At 42.8% G+C, this 26,929-nt stretch overlaps 2 protein-coding genes across 3 annotated transcripts in view; both read right to left on the minus strand.

Annotated features, from left to right (window-relative positions):
• Nucleotides 1-26,929, minus strand: part of LOC132858837 (NACHT, LRR and PYD domains-containing protein 12-like) — a 379,445-nt gene that overhangs the window by 68,481 nt on the left and 284,035 nt on the right. The window lies entirely within an intron of this gene.
• The window catches only part of LOC132858958 (NACHT, LRR and PYD domains-containing protein 12-like), a 57,878-nt gene that overhangs the window by 2,002 nt on the left and 28,947 nt on the right, over nt 1-26,929 (minus strand). The window contains exons 8-10 of the mRNA XM_060889506.1: nt 26,334-26,528; nt 9,859-10,032; nt 5,659-5,832 (exon numbers count right to left, since the gene is read on the minus strand). Coding sequence (XP_060745489.1) covers nt 5,659-5,832; nt 9,859-10,032; nt 26,334-26,528 — 543 coding nt within the window. The remainder of the gene's footprint in view (nt 1-5,658; nt 5,833-9,858; nt 10,033-26,333; nt 26,529-26,929) is intronic.

A 26,929-nucleotide genomic window follows, 5' to 3' on the forward strand; every position in this document is an offset into this window, starting at 1 on the left:
TTTCTTTGGAGATTCAGAGCGAGTTGTTCCACTATTGCTCTATTTCTTGGCATGACAACAGTTTCATTTTTGAGTGGAAGACCAATATAATAATGTTCATTCATCAGTCTTGCTGATCAAGAAACAAAATCCATAAACCTTTGACAATCCTTGTTGTTCCTCTTGAACGCATTCAGGAAAGTCTGTCTTGAACTGTCGCTGCCACAACTCATCTAACTTCATAACTGTGATCGTATTAACAGTCGTATGAGGATACTCCTCAACAGCATGCTTCGCCAGTAGGTTCATTGGTCCATTAACGGTCCACCCAAACATGGTCTTTATAGCATATGGGCTATTATTTTGACTACGAATAATCTGCCATGGCTCAAATGCCTCTGGCACATTATCTCCAATCAACAGTTCTACACCAGCATCAATTGAAGGCAAACAGATGTGATTTAAATGAGGCCAACAAGCAAGATCATTTTGTGTGGCAATGTTAGCTTTGCTTACAGGCATGATCTTCTGAGTGTATACTTCTGGCAAAGTACAGTAATGTTCTTGATTCAATCCTGACACTTCCAAATCCTTAAGAACATGACAAAAGATGGATTTATCCTTATTCATGTTTCTCATTAGTATGTTCATTTTCTTGGCAGAGATATTGAGCTTTGACATTAAACTGTCTGTGCAGAAAGTTGCAGAACTTCCAGAATCTAGGAATGCATAGGTGATCACCACTTTACTTCCTTTCTTAGATTTTACACATACAGGAACAATAGACAATGCACACTTTACCGGCCCCAGTAAGAGCACTGGATTGAAGCGAGACCAAAGCATTACCCAATGTTGGCTTTGATTCTTCTTCCCTAGTGTACTGAATGCTCTTTTTCTCTGATGAAGAAATATGAAGAAGACTTGGGTGCTAGAGATGACATATCTTACATATGCTTCACTCCTTGCAAGCATGGCTGACATGCCCTGTACATAAGCAACCGAAACAAATCCCCTTCTTCTTCAGAAAATTCATCTTTTCTCCATGAGATTTTTCAGCGAGCCTTTTACAGTAGTCTAATTTGTGTTTCCCTTCACAAAAAAGAGAAGAGAGACCGAGAGACAAAAAAGACAGATTCTGTTTACAGTCTTCCCACTACATTCCTTAACATCAGTTGCAGTGACTGTGGTTTCAAAACTGCTTCTAGATTTGGAACGAGGTGACTTTACATTCAAGTTTCTACCTCCACTAGGCAGAACATCTTGAATGTTTCCAAATACTGGATCTGTGACTATTTTCACTTGTCTTTCTATGAATTTCACAATGTCAGAAAAACAAGCTGGGTGATTACGTCTCTCCTGTAAATCATATGCCACTCTCCTCCATTTTTCTCTCAACTTATAAGGAAGTTTTGCAAGAATGACTCACATATTGGTGGTAAGATTCAACTCATTCATGTAATGAATATTCTGCATAACATTACAACAACTTCTGAGAAACAAGCCATAATCCTGCAGAGCTTTAGCATCCTCAGACTTTATTGTTTTCCATAAGAGTGCCTTCTCCATGTAAGCTGAGGCTATCCTTACCTCATTGCCGAAATGCTCCTTAAGCAAAGCTTTGGTCCTTATGCTGGGTAATGCAGAATGTGTCTGCCTTGTATTAGATCGAACAGTAAATTTTGGTTTTTGAACTGACTGAGTTGGGAAATGCATTAAATCCTCTTGGGTAGCATGAGTCTGTGAATATGATGCAGGTGGATGTTGTGACAGCACACACGAACTTGAAGGTAAAACAGTAGGAATAAAAGATTCAGTTCCAGTCTGTTTCTTCCTTAAAACATTGGTATCAGGAGGCGTAGTAGATATACTTGATTTCGATCTCGAGTCGTTATATACTTTCATCTTGGCCACTGGCCATACTGTCAGGACTCTGCCCGGACTTTGGCCCTGTGCCTTTTGTTTATGTTCTTTGTCCACGTGTCTGCTCTGCCCTTGTCATTTCCTCCCCACCTCTGCACACCTGTCCCTCATTTCTGTTAATTATTTGTATTATTTAATTGAGCCACGTTGCCTTGTGCAGCTCTGTGAATTCTCTGTTGTCTTTGTCTGGTTTGTCTTTGTCCTGTTTAGTGTTTTTATTAGTTAATAAATCCTGTTTTTGTTAAGCTGTCCTGCATTTGGGTCCGTTTTTATCCTGCGTCCGTGACAGACACAGCGATTTCAGTGTCAAGCTCCATTTGTTCCTTTTTCCTCCTCAGATCCTCCTCTTCTTTCTGTAGTGCATGTTTTTGCTGTAACATTTTCTGATGTGCCAACAAAGCTGCCATTTCGGCCTCTGTCTTAAGACAAGCAAATGCAATAGAAGATCGACTGGATTGAGATCCGTGAGTTGTGTTACTAGATGACGTTTTCCTGCTCACATTAGAAACACTGTCTGTTGGTTGTATTCGATTCTGTACTTCATCATAGCCAGCAATAATGTTCTGATATTCACTTGGAACATGCATATTGTGAGATGATGAAACTGGTTCAACTGAAGATGGATTTATAAGAGGATTATCCATTGGCTTTGTATAATGTAGAACAGAGAGTGATAAGCCAAGATTTGCATGGCTTTGAGTAGAACTTGATTCTGTAGTTTGAGCACTTTGCCTGGGATTTTCCACTTCATTCAGCCATTGTTCCACAACTTCCACAAATCCATCATTACGCTTACATATTAATGCAAACCTGTCACGGCCGGCGCACCTGCCCCGCCTCCCAACCGTCAACACAGAGAAGCGTCTCAGAAATATTAGTCACTTCCGGACTACACCTTTCATCACCCATCACGCAGACTAATTACTTCACCACCTGATTCCTATCAGCCTGCGCCTATAAATATGAACTTGAACTTGAACTCTATGCAAAGTCTCGATTTGCGTCATTCTGAGCATTTCCTAGTGTGTCTTAGTTCCAGTTTTTGATCCTATTTCTGCATTCTGGTTTCTGATTGTTTGCTGCCTGCCCTGACCTTTTTGCCTGTCTTTCCGTGTCTGATTCCACCTGCCCTACGATATTGTGTTCACTGTTGCTGACCCTGCCTGTCTGTTACGAGCTTCCATTAAAATGCTGCAATGGATCACTAGCCTTATGACCCCTCATTACAAAACCACTCCATTTGTTTATTTAGATCATCAGAAGGGAGTAACAGAAGTATCTTTTTGTGCAAAACAGATACATCATCCCTTAAACATTTCAAAGATGTCAACATTGAACGCACTTGTGGAGCATTGTCAACACATTTCATGAGGTCTTTCATAGATAAAATCATGCTCTTCATTTTATTCACCATAGCCTTGCGATCCTTTTGCAATCCCTCCATTTTGACTGCCAAGGCCTTTGCAGTAATCTTAGTCTCTCTCAGGCTCATCTACATTCATTTCACCCACAACGTGATCCACATTCATCAAACAGCGCCGTACACAAAGCGCATTAATCAGTCCAATAATTTCATGAATGGGCGCAGCACCATCGCGCGATAACAAGTGCATAGCAACTTTGCACCTTGTTCCACAACCGCAATCCAATCCATTCAATAACGCGGTACACAAACTTCACGCAGCAACACGGGCGTCTTCACATTCAATAAACAGCAACGCTGTAACCAAACACAGCAAAACTGCTAACATACCTCTTCTGTAGTCATTGTTTGCTTCGGTGTGTGCGTCTGTGTTTTATGTTCTGTGTACAGAGAAGTCCTTTCCAATAATCCACGATCCCAATGATTCACGATTCCAGTGATTCATGATCCCAATGATCAAATCCAACAGCAAGCCATTTCTGTTGACTAAATTGTAGCAGCAACCAGTAGCCGCTAAGGGGCTGAGTAGAGGGAGTTAAAGATGACGCGTTTCAATTGCATACAGGTTTTTTATTGTAATGTAATAAGATCATCTCCAATAGATGGAAAAAGAAGTAACTGTAAATCAAAAGAAATGTTCAAAGGAAACGTATATCCGAAGAAACGTACAAAAGAAACGTACAAAGAAACGTTCAACAGAAACAGTCAACAGAAAGTGAGCGTCCCAGCTACTCACCCCCTTCCAACCTGCATCCACACGCAAACTCACAGATTATATGCACCTATGGAGACCAAGTGATGTAACAAACGAAAAGTGGCAATTTCAAAATAAAAGACATCAAAACCTTACAGGGCACTTATAGTTTGTTTGTTTTTCATCATATAATATAAGAAACATGAATGTAACTTTGTGCTGCAGATCATTTTATTATTTCAGTTTTACATTTTATTTCACTGTAAAGATCTTTGCTACAATTACACATGTAAACATTTTTTTTAGCTAAACAACCTTAAATCCACAACTAGTATTTTTGTAAGAAAACTAACTAACTAGTCGTCTAAATGAATAAATCACTTCAAAAAGCTTTCACTGATGATTAAATCACATCCAGTTTTAGAAGATTTTAGAAATGAGAAAGAAAAGAAAAGCTTCTTTTAGCAGTTAACAATTTAACATTATTGATCAAATCTGTATCAAATCTGGCAAATAAATCAGATCTGTAAAACAGTAAGTCCTCGTTCATCTAAATCCACATTCAGATACTACTCATTAACACAGTGATAAGTGTTAGCCTGGTAGTTACATCTCCTCAGTCTTCAGATACAATGTGGGATTATTAATTATCATCTTCTGACTGCAAGTCACGATTTCTACAGAGAAAAGTGAAAAAAGGAATATAGTGAGGGGGCGGAGCACAGTAAAGTGGTTGGGGCAGGTGATGGGTGTAGTTTATGATGGGCGGGACTTATGACTGAAGGGTACAGGATATTTTATTTGAATGATGAAGTTTGATGAAGACGAAGCCTATTTTCAGACATATCTACTGTAATCTACATCATCAGCCACTGATTTTTCAGGAACATTTTACTGGGGCTCGAGTGTTGACCCTGACTGTAGACAGTGTGTATTATTGTGGACTGAGTAACACACACTTTAGAGACCAGGACAACACATAAGACTAGAACTTGGACTTTTTATGGACTTTCATACACAACACTGATACATCAGCCAGATTTTATTTACCACATAACATATTTCATACATTGAAGTATTTAAAACATCTGAACAGTATTAACAGTAACACTGTTCTGCCACTGATCCATATTCAGATTTATTTTTCCACTCGATTAAACTGATTCTTACATTTCTATTTGTTACAACTATTATATTTATATTCTATTTTCTTTTTTATTATTCTATTTTATTTTATGTTTAAATCACAGACAGTTTAAAAACATTTCACTACATGTCGTACTGTGTATGGTTGTGTATGTGAGAAATAAAGTATAAATGTAAATGTTTTCTGTAACTTTTCTCTGCTTCACATCTAAACAAAATCTGTTTTAATCCGAGTTCACATAAACGGATCTTTCTTGAGAAGATCAGACTCTCAGTAATCAGACCTAAAACAGGGTCAGACTCTAATTAGTTTTTGGAGAAGTTGTTAGTTCATTGTATTTTTTAAACCCAGACTGTGAAAGTGTAAATGGTTTATTCAGTAATGACAAGAACAACTATAACTGTTTTATTTATACAGAATGTGTTTATCTATTATTACGACCTGAATGAACATTAGACCATGATTTATTATTAATGTTTTAATATATGATCTTACTTCAGCGTCTCCAGTTTACAGTGAAGATTCTCCAGTGCAGCAGAGAGACTTTTCACTCCTGAGTCTCCTAGATTATTATAGGACAGATCCATGTATCTCAGGTGTGAGGGGTTTGATCTCAGAGCTGAAGTCAGAGCAGCACAGCCTTCATCTGAGACACCAAAATCACACAACCTGTAGAGAGACACAATGACACACTATTCATCAACAGATTTTAAAACCCTTTATTACAATTACTAAAATATTGTCAGATATATTCAATAAATCATTTTAACAGAAACCGCAAATAAAGATTTCTAGTGAGAATGTTTCTATAGACTAGAACACAAAAAATGTTCATCTATTACACTGCAGAAAGGCATGAAACTTTAACTCTGTAAACAATATGGACATCCTTGGACTTACATTTAAATCAGTTTACTTTTGTAGCAGAGATGTCTTTAAACTCTTTTAATATTTCCAACATTAAACTTCCCTCTGATCACTAATTAACTAATCATCATCATCATCATCATCAGCTGATAAACAGGTTTGTGAACTTCAGAACATATATACAGTACAAATCTTGTTTAAAAGTGTTTCTATTACTAAAGTATACAACACACCAGACAAGACACAACCTTGTCTAACACCTCTATAAACTTTATAAGGAACCACAGTATACTTTCAACATCACTTTGTGTTACTTAACATAATCCCTGGTTCTATGATAACAGAGTGAGGTGTTTCACTATGGGAATCGCTTTTGGCGTAACCAACTGCGGAAGCTCTTATGACACCAGGTCTGTCTTTGACAGACAGGTTGACCTGCGACCAGGCTCCGTCCTGTCTACATCAGCCAGGTCGACCCCTGTCCACGTCATTAAGGAGATTTCTTCCCTTAGGGGGTTGAAGACCCCTGCAACCATTAGCTACAGATATAGCCTCCACAATCCAATCCCTGTGTGAGGAGTAGCCCAAGACACAAACAGCTGGTCACAAGTTCTGAAACCTGCTGTTCTCTCCACATATGCCTGAAGAGCCCGCACCGACCATAATGTATTAAGTTTCTGCTCCTCCGGAGAAGAAAACAAAAGAGGATGAAAAGCCGCCAGTCCAGTAGTTGGGCACCTATATGCCGATTCCAAAACATTTGGCACGAAAGCAGGGTTAGGAGGAAAAGAAACTTTAGTGAGCCCCGGATCGAATTGTAAACAAGACGGGCTAACTGACAAAGCATGTAAATCACTCACACGCTTGGCTGTCACCAATGCCAGGAGCAGTGCCGTCTTAAGAGAGAGATACTTAAGACCCACCGCCTCTATCGGCTCAAGAGGATGCTGAGACAAGGCTTCTAAGACATTATGGGCAGATCCCATAATGGAACCATCTGCTTAGACACCAGCCGTATGTAGTGCGCCCCTTCATAAAACGACTTATTAAAGGTTGCTGGCCTGCCGACTTTTCGCCACAACCTATATGGCAGGTACACCTTAACGGTGGAGAAAGCCTTCCCTTTATCAAGCAGATCTTGAAGGAAGCATAATATATCCCTAACAGAGCACTGAAATGGGATAATCACTCTCCGTTCACACCATTCTTCAAAAACATGCCATTTATTGCTATAAAGAGTGCGGGTTTCGGAACCCCCCCCCCCCCCCCCCCTCGCCTGAGACAGGAGGCCCCTCCATGGGGGGAGGGGCCACAGCTGACACGACAATAGTTGAACTGCCACCGAATGTCGAGATGGCCAGCGCGGGGCTATCAGAATTAATGACAGACACTGCTCCCTCACTCTGGCTAAAGTGGGGGAGATTTAGCTCAGAGGGGGAAATGCATACAGAAGCACGTCTGGCCACTGATGGGCTAAAGCATCTACACGCAAAGGTGCATTTTCGTCCACCAGAGAGAAATACAGAGAGCATTGAGCGTTTTCTTGCGAGGCGAAGAGATCTACGGCAGCCTGACCGTACCTCTGCCATATCTGGCTCACCAATTGAGGATGGCTCCTTCGGCACCTTTGACGGCTGGCCTGGCTAGGCCCAGCTTCGCCGTGGCCCATTTGCATACCTTGTGCAGGCTGCTGTCAGCAGGAGGGGCCGAATCGGTCGTGCTAGGTGGTCTAGACTGTTGGACTGGGAAGGGGGTATTGTCTTCCTCCTCTTCGTTGTCCATGCCCAGATCGAGGAGGTCAGGGTTAGCATCGCCATCTGCATCCTTGTCCCAGTTCGTCATCCACCTGCATGAACAGGCCATCGAACCGCGGAGGCATGTCCGGGGATTCGGCTTCCATCATGTCTGCCCAGCTCTTACTAGCTCATGGCAGATGGGCAGTCGCTGTCGAGGCAGCTTCAGACAGGCAAGGGTCCTGCTGGTTAGCTACCAACACTTTCAGCCTCCTTTCCAAGATTTTCACCAGCATTGACGCACAATGAGCATATGTCTGCAAGTCCGCTAGCAACGTCTGAGCTTGCTTCGGGCCCATACACACTATGCACATAGGATGAGGGTCCCTGCCCGAGATTGTAGCTCCACATGATGATGGACAAGGGCAGGATACAGCCTCCTTAGTCTTCGACTCATGCCCTTTGGCGGGGGTAATCGCCGTCGACAGCGCAGTCTAAAGACTCGTCACAACACGTTAGTTTGTTAGACTTTTAATTAAACCTTTTAAGTAAACCGAAGGAAACTAGATGTCTCCTACCGATTTAACTAAATATGCAACAGGAGATCAGAATAGCTCGCCACGACACGGACGCTATTCCAAATTTAGGTTTGTCACTCACCACAATCCCTCTACTGATGTTGCGTTCAGGGACGGAATCCAATGACGGTCCATCTATTGAACAGTTAAGCGAAAATCAGCGAGTCGGGATGCGCTGAGAGAGCTTGCTGCAGGCTCCCACGGGAAGAAAGCGCGAATGACGTAGACAGGGGTCGACCTGGCTGCCAAAAACAGACGTGGTGTCATAAGAGGTTACGCAGTTGGTCACGCCCAAAGCGATTCCCATAGTGAAACACCGAGTGAAGTTAGAACAAGAACCTTTATCATGGAAACAAAATCAGGACTAAAACTAAATGCTGTGAACACATTCATAAATAGTTGTGCTCAACTCGGTCAAAAGTAGTTTCTAGGTCTACTGACACTAGACCAAAATCTGGTTAAGACTCTTACTGATATCTAAAATATCCCAGATAACAGAAATATTATAAAAATTCATCTTCCTGGGACACAATCTCTCTGATCACAATGGATGACTTGTTCTAAGACTTCACTCAGTCTGTTGGCCAAAACCTTGGTGAGTAATTTATAATCTCTGAATAACAAACTCAGCAGTCTCCAGTTTTTAATATCATTTAGGTCAGGTGTAGGTTCCCCTTCAGAGAGGGCTTTTAGTACTGGGGGGAAAATTGTTACTCTGTTGTGCTCCTCACTAAAGCTGGATCATGTTGATAGACTTGTGTTTCTAACAAAAACCTTGACAACACAAATGTATAGTACAAATACTGACATGTATAGTGTAGGTTTAGTTCATTCACCTCTGAATCATTCTGTTTTCTACAGTGGAGTCTTATTACAATTTAATTTTATTATAACAGTTAGAGTGTAAAACAGACCCACTTGTACACTGAACAGAATTTTACATCTTCTTATATTATAATACAGAGAACTTCTTTCTGTTCTGTTTATAACAGGTTTTGCTGATTTGACTGTAAAAAATTCATAAGTGAAAATAATTGAAATAAAAAAGCTGATAGCTGACAGATAACTGACTCTTGATGATCATTTTAACCTTCATCATGCAGCCCTTCTGCCCCCTGATGGAGGGTAAATCCATCAATTCTATATTCTGAAAGTGTGAGCTGATCAGAGCCTCTTGTGTAATTTTAGTCTCCAGGTTCTATTTATTTCCATCATTTCCATGCCAGTGCTGCTTTTAATCCATGCAGCTCACATAGTACATTTAGTTTGTGTCCCAGCTCCAGTTTGTGTGATTACTTCCAATGTTTTTTGCAAATTTTACAGTAATTTCAGATACTTTGCAGTCACATCAGAGTCTGTGAGAAATCATCAGTGTGCAGTGAAAAGAAACAATCTTCCTCCTCAGGACATTGATTATGAAACTAATACTCTACTTCGAACTTCTGCTTCAGTTTCAATATTAGAGAATGTGTCTTACTGAGGAGCAGGTTATGTGACTCTCAGAGATATGATCTTACTTCAGTGTCTCCAGTTTACAGTGAGGATTCTCCAGTACAGCAGAGAGACACTTCACTCCTGAGTCTCCTAGTTTAGTCCTGGACAGATCCAGGTATCTCAGATATGAGGGGTTTGATCTCAGAGCTGAAGTCAGAGCAGCACAGCCTTCATCTGAGACACCAGAACTACACAACCTGTAGAGAGACACAATGACACACTCTTCATCAACAGATTTTTATTATAGAAAGTATAATTAACACTGAACAAAACATTACTGTCAGATTGTGAACAGTGGGTGGGCCTGGGTCAAACAGGGTGGGCACAGGTTTGAGAAGAAACTCAAAATCAGCAGTCACTCAAAAGAACTTACATGACTGTAAAAAGAGGACAATGAGCTGAAAGAGATCTGTTCATTTATCAGTTGTTTATGTAGTGTGTATACACACAAACACACACACACAGCTTCACAATTCAATAGGATTGTGTCATCTGTCAACATTAGTGTGTATGGACACTTAATATTGTTGTAGGAGAAAATCGACTGCAACCTACATTGGCCCAGGCTAGCTCCTGCAATCTGACTATAAGTTTAAACAACTGTTCTAAGTAAAAATTCAAAGAAGAAATGATCAGCCAAACTCACGAAGACTGGATTCAGTTGAGGTAGGTTTATTGACAGTCGTATAGACAGCAATTATCCAGCTGGTACCAGGGATACAAGTTTGTCCAGTAGACGATACTTGCACCGAAGCACTGCTGATTGCAACAAGCTTATATACAGTTCTGACATGCCCCCCCTTTTTGCCATACCCCCTTCGTTATCCAATCATAATTCCGCTCACGTACACAGTTTCGCCCGCTTCAGAAATTACCATTATTTCCACATTGGAAAGTTTTGCCCGTGCTTTAGGCCCTCTCAATTTTCCATTATCTTCCATCCGGAGGGCCCCGGTCTCATGGACTTTGGACCTACGTCATCAGGCCATGGAGTTTATAAGTTGGTTTCATGTGCTTTTTGACTTATTCTCTTTTTCTGGGGTCTTCTTCAACACAACTCAACATAACACACTTATTCATGGGTATGTATGGATTTTCCTTGTACTCTAGCACTTTTTCTCTTCTATATGATTAAAACCTGTTCTTCTACTGTTCAGTCTCTGTGAATATGGTGTGCAGTGGTCATTGGTTTACTCATTACCCCAATGGCCATGTATTGCATATGCTTACTAAGGCCCTGTTTGTGGTGTGTTCTAGCTTCAATCTCTGCATGGGTCGCACACCTTCTGGATGAAACCGACCTTTCCACACCTTCACCTACTGCTGATCTTTTTACTGAGGTCATTACTCATTATATCCAGGATATGGAGAGTCGTGGTCAACCCAGCGACACGTCTGCTGTTAAGGGGGTTGATGTCTCAACACAGACTGCTACAGTTGTTACCAAGTCTACTCAGACTCTTCCACCTCCATCTACACATACTCAGGCTACTCAAGCTCCATGGCGTGTCAATAAAAGGACTCAACACCCTCCTCGCTATGCTGTCAAACCTTTTTATGTTAAGAAGTGACTCCTTATGATTTTGCATTTCTTTATTAAAACCCTTCTGCTCAGTTCTTCCTTAATGCTGTGTGCGCGTGTCTTTTCTGCCTGTGTGTGTGTGTGTGAGTTGGTTTCTGTGTATTCTTAGCCTATAGGGGTGGTTAATCAATCACTGACCTCGACGACCTGCTTGCTTCCTGACCTATGCACAGTATAACACTTGACTCTTGATGTACGTTTTTCTCATCTCATCTTTCCCCTGGGCCGTGGTGTATCTTTATCTTATAAAAATCCCACATAATTCCCCCCTTTTGTAGCTGCAGAGCTACAAACTCGATGGAGTTATGGGTGGCAAAGGGAAGCATGTCATATTTTATGCTAGCACAACATACATCATACATACATTATTCATGTCTAAACATTGGTCCAGAGGTGAGCGAAAAAACCCTCCCATACTTGCCAATTGATAGGGAAAAATTCTCACCTTGTCAGCTTTTTATGCTCGACAGTGTATTCATCACCTGGACCTTGCACTTAAGTATATACATCCCAGCATGTTATATGCGTTTTCATGTTTTCATGTCATATTAATTATGCATTACACGTCATGACGATTACAGATCACTTATAGTACTAGATTACTGATGTGCCCTACTTATTACATACATCATTAGTGAATACATTATTAGTGAAGGTTATCTATTACTCTTTGTGTGTGGGTTCTCTTCGTTGTTCTCTGTCGCCTCTTAGAACGGTGTACTTCTGCCCCTGGTGGCTTTGCACCACGTAGAGAGGCTTGGTGGGGAACAGGGGAGAGGTTACTAGCACTTCACCCCGTTCCCTAGGTTGCCTTCCAGCCCTTGCACTTGGTAAGGCTTCCAAGAGCTGTTCTACTTTTACGGGTTGGTCACCCCATAGTCTATCAGTCCCTGCACAAATCGTGATGGTTTCCATGTTCTTCCACATTGGTGTGTTCAAAGAATGCCACTCTAGGTTTCCCACCTTGAGTCCATATGATACCTCTCGCATCAGGTGGTATTTCGTGTATGTTACCCAAATCTGGACTCCTTCCTCGTTCAAGGGCCCGTACACCTGTTTCTCCCGTGCTGCTACCCACTTTCTGTCCATGGTGATGTAGTCTGCCTGTTGTGGAATTGGGTTGTCCCAGTGGGTCAACCTCCACTCTCCCAGTTCGTCCCTCAGGATGTCCCTGCTTTGTCCCATATTCGTCATTTTCTTCTCCACACTTCCTGTTACTTTACAGGACACAAAGAACACGGGGACAAACAACACATAACACCATTCTAGTTTTCTAGATTATACATAGTTCTACGCAATGTGTACTACTTAGGTTTTAACTTGAGGTGCTTTGTATATACTTCATTGTTTTTTGTTTTTTATGTAATTTTATGTTACTTACTTTTATATTTTTTATTTTTCTTCCATCTTAACATACCACACTACATTTTATTTACAGGAATTTTATATTGTCTGGGCAGGCCAGTGCCTTTTTAGGGATGTCATATATCCCGAAGGTTTTCATTTCCATGTACTCTGGTTCAATATTTTCTACGATCTGCAGATTCTGTCCAAATATAGATTGTGTGGCATTAGAAATCATTTTACGAATCAAAGGTATCACACAGCAAGTAATCAGCATTAGTATTAACAAGAATGTTGCTAGCACCGTCCCCATTCGTGTTAGAATAGCTCTCCAGCTTCCTGAAAACAGCCAGTACCACCAAGTTCCTCCGGTTGTATCTGGTTTGTGGGTGTTTCGCACATGTTCCATGCGCAGATCCTCCAATGCTTTGAGGGCAACGGTAAGGTTACCTCCTTCCCCTGTATGCATTGGTATTACTGAACAACATTCATCTCCAATCAGACTGCACACCCCGTCATCGGGCGCCCTCATGGTATCGATGGCAAGTCTGTTTTGTAATGCCATTACAGATACTGCATGTAATTGTCGCTCGATTCCTTGAAAAGCTAGGATTGTGGCGTTTACGAATCGCTGTTGATTATACCATATGTAGTTGATCCACTCTGCGTTTTTCTTCATTTGTAACCATGGAAAGAACACTAAGAGGTTATCCACGGCCGATTGTCCCTGTGCTCTATACTCATGCGGGATGCCTACCGGAATTCCTGCCCAGTCTACATAAACGGATTTATCCTCATCATAGCTGAACCTTTTCCGCCTCCTTGGCAATCTAGTCGGCACAGGATTCGTGATTGGTCCTAGGGGAAGAGTCGGTACAGGATTCTCTATCTGTCCTATGGGCAGAACCCTTAGGGCCCCAATCAGGATTACTGGGGCACAGATTCCTCCCCATTGCTCTGGAAGTTTTTGTCGCAATGACTGTCCCTGTCCGCAATACCAGAATACATCTGCTATTGGCAGCGTTCCTTTTTTCACCAGGTCGGAGATTGTCCAGATATGTTTCGACATTCTCCCGTCTACCCCCAAAGATGGTACTCGTACATTTTTATTGGCTTCCCACACTTCCTCACAGTTTTTTAGTTCTCCCAGTTTTTTATGGCCATATCCTCTGTAGCAGTGGGGAAATCGTAGATCGTGTGCTATTTTCACATTTCCGGGTGGCTTGGAAGCTATTGGTCTTGTTATTAGGGAGGCTATGCTCTCACAGCTTTCTTCATACAGATGTTTAGTGCCATACCTTATTGGCGTTTCTCCAGGCTTACTTATTGGCCTTTTCACTGGTGGAATAGCTGGGTCGAAGAAACGATTCAGACAGAACGGGACACATCCCTGGAATGCGCATGGTGACATAAGCTTGCAGCTCCGCATCTGGCATGTTGCTAAATTTCCTGGAATTGGGACCACCCTAACAGGTAAGTTCCTTCGAGCACATATTACACAGTCTGTTTTCACAGTTTCTTTGGCAGTGAACATCAGCCATTTAAGGTACAGATTTTCCGTTCCATGGTTGACTTCTTCCAAGTGTTCCAGTATTGTTTGTTTTACTTCACGCGGTACCCGTGTTTGCTGGATGCCTTCTGGGTTCTTCTTTTCCTGGCTCTTGCTGGTCGTGTTGTGGGCGTATGACTTTACTTTACTGCCTCTTGCGCCTCCAGTTTTTATCTTCCACATTTGAGTACAGTCTATCTGGACCTTTGTTCGCTTTATGGTTCTCAGCAGCCCTGCTGCTATTATGAGTATAGCTGCTATCGCCATCGTTATTAATATTGCAGACATTGCGTTTATTCTTCTAACATCTCTTTGGGTCATTTTCATTTGTTCTCTGGTGCCACTTGGGGCCATCTTCAGCTGCTCTGGGGTTCCCGACGGTGGCTGTGTTCCTGTTGCCGAGTTCTTGCTCTTGTTCTGGATGCTGGTCCACCCCTTATATCTTCAGGCACTATATTTTCTAACCCTTGATCTATGCTGTCCCACCCAGCAAGTATCTGTTCCCACTCTGCCCTGTTAATAGTGGACGGTATCTCAGCCTCAGGTAGGGTTGGGCTGTCAGCCCGTTCTTGTGTTCTTGCTGCTTGGGGCAGTTCGGGAATCTGTTCCACTTCGCGTCTTAGTGCATCTAGTGCCTGCTCTACTCCTACCCTCCAGCGATTCTCCTGTTGTGTGCTGATCGCTGTCTGGGAGGTTCCTTCCTCAGGCTGCCCCAGCCTGTCGTCTCCCGGGGCCCCTACTGATGTTTCAGGTAGCACCTCTGGCGGTGCCGGACACGGATCCGAGTGCTCTTCTGGCGGCACCCTCCCTTCTTGGGTCTCGTCAGGCCGTCTTTCCTCTGGTGGTGGGTCCTCTGTTGGTGTGTCTTCGTCTTCCTGTGTCTCAGGTGTCTCAGAGGTCTCAGGTGTCTCTGGTGCTTCAGGTGTCTCCGGTGCTGGGTCCTGTGCCTGTCTGGTGAATACTTCTGGGGCCGAGGGTGCAGCTGGGTCTCGAGCACGTGTGCAATGATTGAGGTGGTACCATCCAGCCTTACCTTCTACCTTTACGGCTGTTGGTGTGGCTAGGGTTACCTTGTATGGTCCTGTCCTTCTTACGTCGTTCCACTTCCTTTTGAAGGCTCTGATGTACACCCAGTCTCCTGGTCCTACTTTTCGTAGTTCGTCGGGTAGTTCTATCGCTCTCGCTTCTGTTGCCCCTTTTACCTGTTGAAACAAAGTTCTGTGTATTTGGGTTAGGTGTTTTAGATAACTAGCCAGTTCCTCTTCTAATTGTTCGAGTGGGGGGCCTTTGTAGGGACCTCTCAAGTACGGCACCGGCATGGGTCGACCCGTAAGCATTTCGTGTGGTGTCAAGTGTGTGATGCGATTCGTCTGCATGCGCATACTCATCAATGCCAATGGTAGTGCTTGTACCCATGTCAATTTGGTCTCTGCGCAGATTTTAGCCAATTTTGCTTTTAGTGTCCCATTAGCCCTTTCCACCATACCCTGCGACTGCGGATGATACACACATCCAAACCTGTGCTTTATCCGCAAGGCCTGCGTCACTTTGCTGGCAACTTTGTTCAAGAAATGCATACCATTATCCGAACTGATCTTATCGGGAATTCCAAATCGAGGTATCACTTCTCTACAAAGGAATTTCACTACCGTCTCGGCGTCAGCATGTGCTGTAGGATGGGCTTCCACCCACCTACTGAACCTGTCCACTACCACCAAAACATATCTTTTCCTTTCTTTCCTCTCAACCATGTCGATGAAATCAATCACTAAATGTCGGAATGGACCGTCGGGCTGTGGGATGTGCCCTATTGGAGCGGTAAAGCTTTTCCTGATGTTACGTTTGGCGCATATTTCACAGCTAGTTAATACATGATCGATCGTTGGGCCTAAAAATGGCGACCACCATGTTCTCTTAAGCCTTTTCACCACCTCCCCCCTTGCGCAATGGTCCAAACCATGCGCAGTGTTGATCAGGGTAGTCAAAAGTGATACCGGGGCAACAAAGTGTCCATGTGGCCCTCGCCATAGGCCAGTTTGCCTGTGTTTCCGTGCTCCCATTTCCTCCCAACGTGTAGTCTCATGGACTGATGCTGCATTCTGTGAGGCAGCTAAAGATGCCAAGTTGGCCTCTGGTGGAGGAGTGTCATGCGGGACAGTAACTGCTAGGATATCTACTCGTTGTGATGCCACCTTTTTAGCGGCTTCATCCGCTGCCGCATTTCCCTTGGACACGAATGTGCCATCCGTTTTGTGAGCAGCACACTTCACAATAGCTAGTTTAGCTGGGAGTTTGATGGCATGTAATAGATCTGAGATGGCCTGACCATGCGTAACCGGTGAGCCGTCTGCCCTATGAAACCCGCGCTGGGCCCAGATTGGTCCGTATAAATGACACACTCCGTAAGCATATGCTGAGTCAGTGTAAATTGTGCATGTTTGTCCACTGGCCAATACACATGCTGCTGTCAATGCTTTTAGTTCTGCCAATTGGGCTGAACAGGGCTGACTCACGGGCAGAGCCTGGACGGTTTCGAAGGATGATAGGTCAAGGCTGGGGGCCACGATCGCATAACCAGCTACATTCCCCTCCGTTCCCCTAAAACACGAACCGTCGACAAAATAAGTCAGAGTTGAATGTGGCAGTGGCTGATTCTCGAGATCTTGCCGCGCTTTTAGATGCGCACTGGAGACAGCATGACAATCATGTGGCTCTCCTTCTAAAGGGGTCATCATTCTGTCCGCCGGATTTACCGTACGACATCTCTGGATTGTTAATTCAGGTGCTGACAGAATTACGTCATATCCTGTTTTCCGTGCATGGGTAATTACGAATGCTGGGCTAGTCAAGAGGGCATGCAGTGCATGGGTCGTATACAGGGTTGTTGGGTGGCCCATAGTTATCGTGGATGCCTTTTGATAAGCAAAGGCAGCCGCTGCCAACCCTCTGTAACAAGGAGGCATTCCTTTTTCAACGTTATCGAGTGACGTACTAAAGTAAGCGATAGGCTGCTTTCCCTGGCCCTGTTGTTGAGTTAAGACTGCAGTCGCAAAGCCTTGTTTCTCAGAGACGTACAGGTGAAATGGTCTGCTATAGTCTGGTCCAGCCAATGCTGGTGCGGAGCACAGATCACCTTTTAGCAGCTCAAATGCTGCGAGGGCCTCTGAGGTCCAAGTAAGAGATGCTTTTTCATTTCTCTGATCGGCTGCATGTATCAGTGCACGCAGAGGAGCTGTTTTTAACGCAAAGTCACAGATCCATTGTCTACTATAGCCCACCATGCCTAGAAAGGAAAGCATTTGTTTCACTGTTTGGGGTTTTGGGGCGGTGCGTACCGCTTCCACATGAGCTGGTGTAGGAGACCTATCTGTTCCTTGTAACATCCTACCAAGGTATTCAACTTTCTCTTTACAAAACTGCAATTTCTCTCGGCTGACTTTATGACCATTTTCTGCAAGCATGTTGAGCACTGCTAGTGAGTCCTTTCTGCACTGCTCTCTGGTTGGGCTGCATATCAACAAATCATCAACAAACTGAATTAGAATGCTAGAAATGTCAATCGAGGCCAAGTCTTCCGCCAACACACGGTTGAAGATTGATGGGCTTTCACAATACCCTTGTGGGAGCCTTGTATACGTATACTGTTTACCTTCGTATGTGAACGCAAACAGATGTCTCGAATTTGGATGTAAGGGCACACTGAAAAAAGCTGAACATAAATCTATTACCGTATACCACTTTGAGTCTTTTGGGATATTGGACAGGAGGGTGTGCGGATCGGGCACTACAGGTATCTCTGCTTGTACTACTCTGTTGACTGCCCGTAGGTCATGCACAAGTCTCCACTTGTCAGAGTTGGGCTTCTTGACGGGAAATATGGGGGTGTTGCAAGAGCTGCTAGTTGGAATTAGGACGCCTGCTTCAAGTAATCCTTGAATGGTAGGTCTAATTCCCTCTCTTGCCTGTACTGACAACGGGTATTGACGTTGATAAGGTAACCTAACATTGGGTTTAACCTGAATTTGGACTTGACCTGCTGATTTAACGAATCCTACATCCGTCTGATGCTTTGTCCACAAGATATCTGGTACCCTTTCTAGCAATGACTCGTCTTCATCGGCTCCATTCTCTGTCCTGAGTGCTAGTGTATGCGATGACAACGGCATGTGCCTCTCTATCCATGTGTGTGTAGCTATCACGCTATCTACTGCCTTTTGTGCGAGGCGTGTGTACCTGCCATCTGGTGAAATGTGTATGTAAGCATTATGCGTCGGTTTCCACTCTCTGACTTGAGCTGCATCCCTAACCATTGGTCCTAAATCTTTCGATTCAAATCCCTCTGCTACCATGAGAGAGACATGTGGGGCTGCACTTGGAATGTGATGCCACGTTTCTAGCTCATCCTTCAGGATTGTCATGGCGGCTACTCCTTGTGGGCCTATTATCACATCTGTTGTCGTTATTTCGAACTGTTTTGTTTCCATCAATCCATTCCACAGTTGTCCATACTCTTCATTCTCGCTGTTATAGTCATAGTATAAGGTACAATGCAAGGGGCTTTTTGGTTCCTTGCAGTCTGGCCGCATGGCCTGTATCCACGTTTTCCATTTCATGTAGGTCTGGTTTAGTCCAGATGTTTCAGGGGTGATGTATTCCAGCCAATACACTGTATCCTGTGTCCTTCCCTTGTCCGCTTCCTTTAGTAGGTGTTGACCTGCCAACGTTTCATCTGGGAAAGTCACCCAGACTCCTGTTGGGCTACAGTGTATTTTTGCTGCTAGTTTGCACAGTAAATCTCTTCCCAGTAAGTTCACTGGGGATTGGGGTGAGTATAAGAGTGGTGCCACTATCGTGGTGTCTTCAACTGTTAAGGTCTGGGGCTCCGTGAATTTCAATATCTGTGTTGTCCCCGAGAAGCCAGTAGTCTTAATCGAGTTACGTGAGAGGGGGAGTCCGGAGCCTTCCTGTCCTATACATGAGAAAGTGGCACCAGTGTCTATCATAAAGGGAACTGATTTCGTACCGTTAATAGACACCATAGTTGTTGGTTCCTGCCTTGGATGCAGTGTGGTGACGTACTGCATGTTCTCCCCCTCCGGCTTCTCTGGGCATCCTCAACTCCAATTCGCTGCAGGCCCTGTCCAGGGTCCTGCTTGTCCTGACCATTGATTGGGACCAGTTACTATCCCTTGCTGACCTCTGTGTTCTGGCTGTCCTGGTTGATTTTCCCATGGATTGACCTGACAGTTTCTTCTGGTGTGTCCTTTTCCACCACATCCCCAACATTCAAGGGTTTGTGTTCGTGGGTTGTTTCCACTAGCCTGGGGATTCCCGAACTGTCTTGGTCCTGGGCCTTGGGCCCATCTTTGCCATCGTCCTGGCCCCTGTCTCGGGCCTGGTCCCCTCATAGGGCGGTTTTGTGGTGCCCCTTGTTGAGTACCGAGGTGGACATGTATTGGGGGCATAGCTGCTTGTGACATCATTTGTTGTTGAGTACCTGGGGGTATTTGTGCTGGAGGCAGCGTAGGTTGCTGCATGTATGTCTGTGTCGTTACTTGGGGTGCCTGGGTCGGTGCCATCTGAGTTATATTTGATGTAGCAGGTACCAGTACTGCTGCTTCGACTGTTGGGGCTTGCAGTGAGGCTTGTATCTTTCCTGATTTTTCTTTTTCTCTTCTGGCTTTGGTGAGTTCTCCTAGTTGAGTTTTGTATAGTTGTGTCATTAGTGCTTCAGTTGCATCTTTAGCTTCTCTCTTCTTTTTCCTGTGTTGTTCTATGTGATGTACGAGATGAGCTTGAAATGTTTCCCAGGGTAGGGTGTTCAGGCCGACCACATTTTCTAGTGCTTCTTGCACTGCCGCTGGCATGCATCTTTTTAGCATCATTTTGAACAAGCCTTGGTTTGTCTCATTCAGGTTCCAGGCTGTACCCGTCTCTTCTAGCCATTTGGTCTGGAAGTTCTGGATGAACTTTAAGGCATTTTCTTCTTCGCCCATTGTTGTGGCTTCCAGTTTACCTGGGTCCATCTTGGTGGGGTACATGTCACGTATTGCATCCCACACGCGATTTCTGTAGGCTCCGAAGGCTAAGTCGTCATCTCTTTCTGAATCCATCGTATTCTTCAATCCTGCTTCGGACAATATTTCGGTCGCTTTGTTTTTTCCTATCACTTGGGCCAGTATGGCCTTGATATCTCCGACTGCCAGCAGGTGGCCAGTTGTTTTTTCTTCAAACTTTGTTATCCATTTCTGCCCTCCCTGGCATATGTCTAGGAGTTGGTTTGCTAACCCAGTCATATCCATAAATGACCAGGGCACATAACGCACTTCTCCTCCCTTTGCTATTAAGGGACACTGGCTCACTTCCGGTTCTTCCATCACAGTGGCTGGTAGGTCTTCTTCTGTCCCATATCTTCGTGGTGCCCTTACCGGTCTACCTGACTTTCTCTGTTGTGGACTCTCCGGCTTCTCTTGTTGACCTTTCCGGCTTTCCTTTTTCCTCTCGTCTTATCATCTTCTTTCCCTACTTTCCAATGTCGCAACATTTCTTTCACTTCTTCACACCTTTTTAGCCTAAATGTCCCTTCCTTCGGCCATTGCAACACTCCCTGTGTCCTGTCATGCCATTTCATCATACACTTTTTAATGTACTTTTCATCTGTTTTGTGTTTAGCAATCACCACTTCCGCCGGTGTTGGCTGACTTGTTGTTATTACTTTCCCCATGACGCACCCTTGTTGCGCTCTGTGGGCGCTGCTTCTTTCTCCTAAGTTCTGGTTGTGTCTTGACCAAACCAAATGTACGTTTATCTGCTTGACAGTTATCGCTGGTCTGACTGGTTTCTTCCTCCTATATACCTCTGATAATGTGTTTATCTTATCTATCAATGATGATACTGCCAATCCTCTCTCCCAATTCACACTCCTTAACTCTACAGTAACTATTGCTGTAAGTCCTGAGCAGTAGTTGTTTTGGATAGGTCGAGCTTGATTGAAATCTATCGCAGGCTCGTCTTCTTCACTGTCTGGATCCTTTATAAAATCAAACAAAGGGATGGTGGCCTTAGTAGCACTAGGATCTTCCACTAGTCTCCGTAATATGGGACTTAGGAGTGTGGGTTCCCAAAGTTTTTTGAACGTTTGCGTCCAATCAATCTCAGGAAACTCAACCTGTAAATTCAACAAGTTATTCCACTTAGTCAGATACCACAATTTAGCAGCAATTAATTCTCTCGACTGCCACCTTTCAACTCCACACTTATCTTTAAATGTGCGCTCGTCCCAAAAGTGTGTTCTTATGCCTTTCGTTTCTATAAGTATATCTTGTGGTGCCATTAACTATCCAACTTGTCCGCCACAAGACTCTCAACCACCAGAGGGAGCCAACCGTACCAAGTGATAATTATTTTTACTCTGTTCGTCCTTTAGATACTAGTTTTCTTCTGATGCTTCACTGTTTCTACACTGCAGACAGTCATAAAATTCAGTAACTACCACTATGTAACCTCCCGGAAAATCCTGGAGCTTAAATCTTCTAACACGTCGGCCTTCGATGTAATACTGGGTGATTATTAAGTCACGACCTGGATTGGTAAGGAGTAGTAACACTAGTGGGCTGTCGGCCGATACCGTCAATATTCTTGGGGGGACCTGGCTTCTATATTCTTCCTCAAATCTCAAAAAACTTGGGTATAATGCTAAAACGGTGTACCACCATGTAGTCATACGTAAGCGACTTGATTATTCTATGTTCAATGTGGGTCCAGTTTTAACCCTACGTTTTATTTTGGAGTATTACCTCAGGGGTTCTTCTTCTGGTTCAATGATGCTTTCAACGTATCTTATCACTAGTCTATATTGATTGTGGGATCTAATTAATCTGTATCTTATGAGGTGTAGCTTATCGCCTTCTAGTCTGTTCTCTGTTAAATCATAAGATGGGTTTTCTAACAACAGCTGCACAATTGGATGATTAGGAGCTACTGTGCGACAAATTTCTGAGGCTATGCTAACGTTATTGCCTTCTTCGATGCCTACACAGCAGGGAACCAACATGTGGAGCGTCATTCGGGGCTATTTTTACTTTGTCTTAGTCCTATTAAATGTATTTTACCGTAGTATAACACTTATCTTTGTTTAATCTCTATATTATTTTCACTTTTCCTGCAATCTATTACTGGGGCTCTTTCAGAGTCCCTCTGCTCAGATTACTGAGCACTTAAATGAGCTGTAAGCCACTATATGCAAATTAAGGGCTATTTCTATGGCAGTCCACAGTCCACAGTCCACATACATCAACAGTCAGCCTAGTAATACATCAACAGTTATACAAGCAAATACGACAGTTAGTGAATGAGACTAATTCCTACACACACTGAGAAATGCACTGGTAATACACTAAATCCTACAAACCTGATAAGCCAGTATTCCTACTGTACTTTTAACATTTATCAGGAAACACAATATAGGGAAATCAGCTTAGCCATACAAAATCACACAGCAGGGAAATCAACTTTTTGTCATAGGAATCACATACAGCAGGGAAATCAGCTTTTTGTCATGGAAAATTACACACAGCATGAAAATTAGCTTTTTTGTCATAGAAAATTACACACAGCAATCACACATGGCCACACAAACCCACTCTTATCACATATACATACACACAGTAATGCAGATCTGCCTTTGACACATAAAACCACACATACAGCAATGCAAAGCAACTTCAGCTTCTTTTTCACACATAAAAATCATACACAATGCAAAGCAACTTCAGCTTCTTTTTTCACACGTAAAAATCATACACATCAATGGAATTCCACTTCAGCGCTTTTCTCACAAGCTTCTAACACAATATCCTCACACCGATCTGACCAAGCAGCCCTGTGCCCTTCACAGCGGTATCTCAGATCCTTCCGACCATGCAGCCCTGGGGCAGCTGTTTATACAGAGAAACAAACACTTAAATTGCTGTCTCACTTGACAGCCCGCAATGAGCCTTTTCACTTACTCCTTTCTGCTCACCTTTGCTCTTTCTCTTCCCTGTATAAAGACAATGAATCTACTTTTCTCCTCTATTCACCTTTGTGCTGCAACATACCCCAGCGGTATCTCGGGAAATTTTTAACTTACACTATCTGCCCGTTCAGACCTGTCTTTACTCAAAGACAGCGGTAGCCGCAGATGAAACAATAACCTTCATGTGCACAAACATTTATTACCCGCGGTCTCACATACACTTTTTACCAATCAATGTTTGCAAACTTCACATAATCTCTCCCAAATCCAGTCTTTATATCTTTCATGAAAACGAGCAATGTTTTTTGGTTTTATGAGTCAATTACAACTTTTAGTAAGATCTTTTGGATTTCAATAATCAAGGATTTCTTGTTAACAATCCTTTGGATTTTCTATAAGTCAATCAAACTTTAATAAATCCTTTGGATCTTTATAAAATCGAACTGCTTACTAGGTTTTTTTAGGAGAGTCACGGAGCTGATCCGTCCCAGAAATGGGGCCGCTCCGGCCGTACAGACCACACAAGACTATAGCAGATACTTTGATCTAACAGGCATTCTGCTTACCTTTTTCTATGATGGCCAAAGTTGTCTGGTCTGGACGGCGGCGCTATGGCTCCCCACGTCCGGGGTTCGGGGGTCCCCGCGGACTCTCCTGGCTGGCTCGCCAAAACAATGTAGGAGAAAACCGACTCCAACCTACATTGGCCCAGGCTAGCTCCTGCAATCTGACTATAAGTTTAAACAACTGTTCTAAGTAAAAATTCAAAGAAGAAATGATCAGCCAAACTCACGAAGACTGGATTCAGTTGAGGTAGGTTTATTGACAGTCGTATAGACAGCAATTAACCAGCTGGTACCAGGGATACAAGTTTGTCCAGTAGACGATACTTGCACCGAAGCACTGCTGATTGCAACAAGCTTATATACAGTTCTGACATGCCCCCCCCCTTTTGCCATACCCCCTTCGTTATCCAATCATAATTCCGCTCACGTACACAGTTTCGCCCGCTTCAGAAATTACCATTATTTCCACATTGGAAAGTTTTGCCCGTGCTTTAGGCCCTCTCAATTTTCCATTATCTTCCATCCGGAGGGCCCCGGTCTCATGGACTTTGGACCTACGTCATCAGGCCATGGAGTTTATAAGTTGGTTTCATGTGCTTTTTGACTTATTCTCTTTTTCTGGGGTCTTCTTTAACACAACTCAACATAACACACTTATTCATGGGTATGTATGGATTTTCCTTGTACTCTAGCACTTTTTCTCTTCTATATGATTAAAACCTGTTCTTCTACTGTTCAGTCTCTGTGAATATGGTGTGCGGTGGTCATTGGTTTACTCATTACCCCAATGGCCATGTATTGCATATGCTTACTAAGGCCCTGTTTGTGGTGTGTTCTAGCTTCAATCTCTGCATGGGTCGCACACCTTCTGGATGAAACCGACCTTTCCACACCTTCACCTACTGCTGATCTTTTTACTGAGGTCATTACTCATTATATCCAGGATATGGAGAGTCGTGGTCAACCCAGCGACACGTCTGCTGTTAAGGGGGTTGATGTCTCAACACAGACTGCTACAGTTGTTACCAAGTCTACTCAGACTCTTCCACCTCCATCTACACATACTCAGGCTACTCAAGCTCCATGGCGTGTCAATAAAAGGACTCAACACCCTCCTCGCTATGCTGTCAAACCTTTTTATGTTAAGAAGTGACTCCTTATGATTTTGCATTTCTTTATTAAAACCCTTCTGCTCAGTTTTTCCTTAATGCTGTGTGCGCGTGTCTTTTCTGCCTGTGTGTGTGTGTGAGTTGGTTTCTGTGTATTCTTAGCCTATAGGGGTGGTTAATCAATCACTGACCTCGACGACCTGCTTGCTTCCTGACCTATGCCCAGTATAACACTTGACTCTTGATGTACGTTTTTCTCATCTCATCTTTCCCCTGGGCCGTGGTGTATCTTTATCTTTTTAGAAATCCCACATTGTGTACATGATATTTAAAGTCTATCAGTTCAAACACAGGATATTTTTTATTTAAACATAAAGGCTATGATGTTAAATCATGAAGGAAAATCTAACTAATGATATTATATAAATTACTGTTTTAAATTAACTGATAAATCGCGCAAATTGTTTTAGCTGAGATTTATTTTCAGTCTGTGAGGAGATTCATTATATTTGTCTGATTATTATTTAGATTGGTGATATTTAAAATAATTATATTTAAGTGATTTTAACAGAATAGTCAGAATGAACAACCACCATATCATATATTATTAAATAAATCCATTGAGTGTTTTAATTGGCGTTAAAATGACTTTGTGTTGGTGCTGCCCCATGTACTCCTAAACCAACTGCAGTTCTGTTCTTCAGCTCTCAGATGAGTCCAATCTCCACTCTGACACTGTTCTCCAGTGTAAACACAAACTGAAACACATTTCATCTTATTATATCCTCTGATTACAGTGTAGGAGTTTCAGGGGTAAAGACACAGTGTGGTGTCTGTTTCAGAGAAGATAAACTCTTTATTAAACTAGTCTGTTACACGACTACACACCACACAGAAATGTTACTGAGCAACGTCACTCAATGAAGCTTCTTAAAGAAGCAGCGTGTGACAACTGGGGTTTATTAATAATTCTAACATTATAACAGAGTTTATGTAGGTGGGCCAGAACACCAAATGGGTGGGACCAGGAACCTGGAGCTTCACCAGTGATATTATTTTATTATATTATTTACAATTACTGATATTCTTTTTTTTTTTTTTTTCAAGAAATTAACTTGAGCTGCAAAAAATATTTTAAAAATAATAATCAGATTTTGTAGATTTTTTTCACTTATTTATTTATTTATTTATTTAATGTATATGTGATTCTGAAGAGACTAATCTATTTGTTCTGAATGTTGTACTGTTACAGAACATTTCAGGTGAAAAACAACACTGTATATAACTGCTGCTTTTAGTGAGTTATTGTGACTCTCAGAGAGATGATCTTACTTCAGTGTCTCCACTTTACAGTGAGGATTCTCCAGTACAGCAGAGAGAATCTTCACTCCTGAGTCTCCTATTTTATTATAAGACAGATCAAGTGTTTTCACAGTCAGATGAAGTTCTCTCAGATTGGAGGTTTCTGATCTGAGCACTGAGACCAGAGATGACCAACTTTTTACTCCAAGTGAATCACAGCTGATACTAAAGGAAATAAAATAAAACATAATGAACTCACACTAGTGCAAATGAACAAACATGTCCTCAAAGCTTTCACTGAACCTTCTCATTTTTATAAATACTGAAAGTACAAACACCAGTTAGACAATATGGTTAAAGTGACACTGCAGTCGACATCTACATGTTGATGTCATTAAAATGGGTAAAATCTGGATGTTCCAGTAGGAGCATAAACAAGCTCCAGTTAGTCCTGAACACAGTACCTAGAGTCCTAGCTAGAACCAGAAGATATGAACACATCACTCCTATCTTATCCACACTGCACTGGCCCCAGGATGAAAACACATTTGTTTAGTCACAATTTTTATGAACAGTTTTTCTTAGGTAAAGGAGCAGATCTTACTAATCGTGGTTTCTGAAAGCAC

Source organism: Tachysurus vachellii, chromosome 16 (assembly GCF_030014155.1).
Source record: "Tachysurus vachellii isolate PV-2020 chromosome 16, HZAU_Pvac_v1, whole genome shotgun sequence".
Taxonomy (NCBI): domain Eukaryota; kingdom Metazoa; phylum Chordata; class Actinopteri; order Siluriformes; family Bagridae; genus Tachysurus; species Tachysurus vachellii.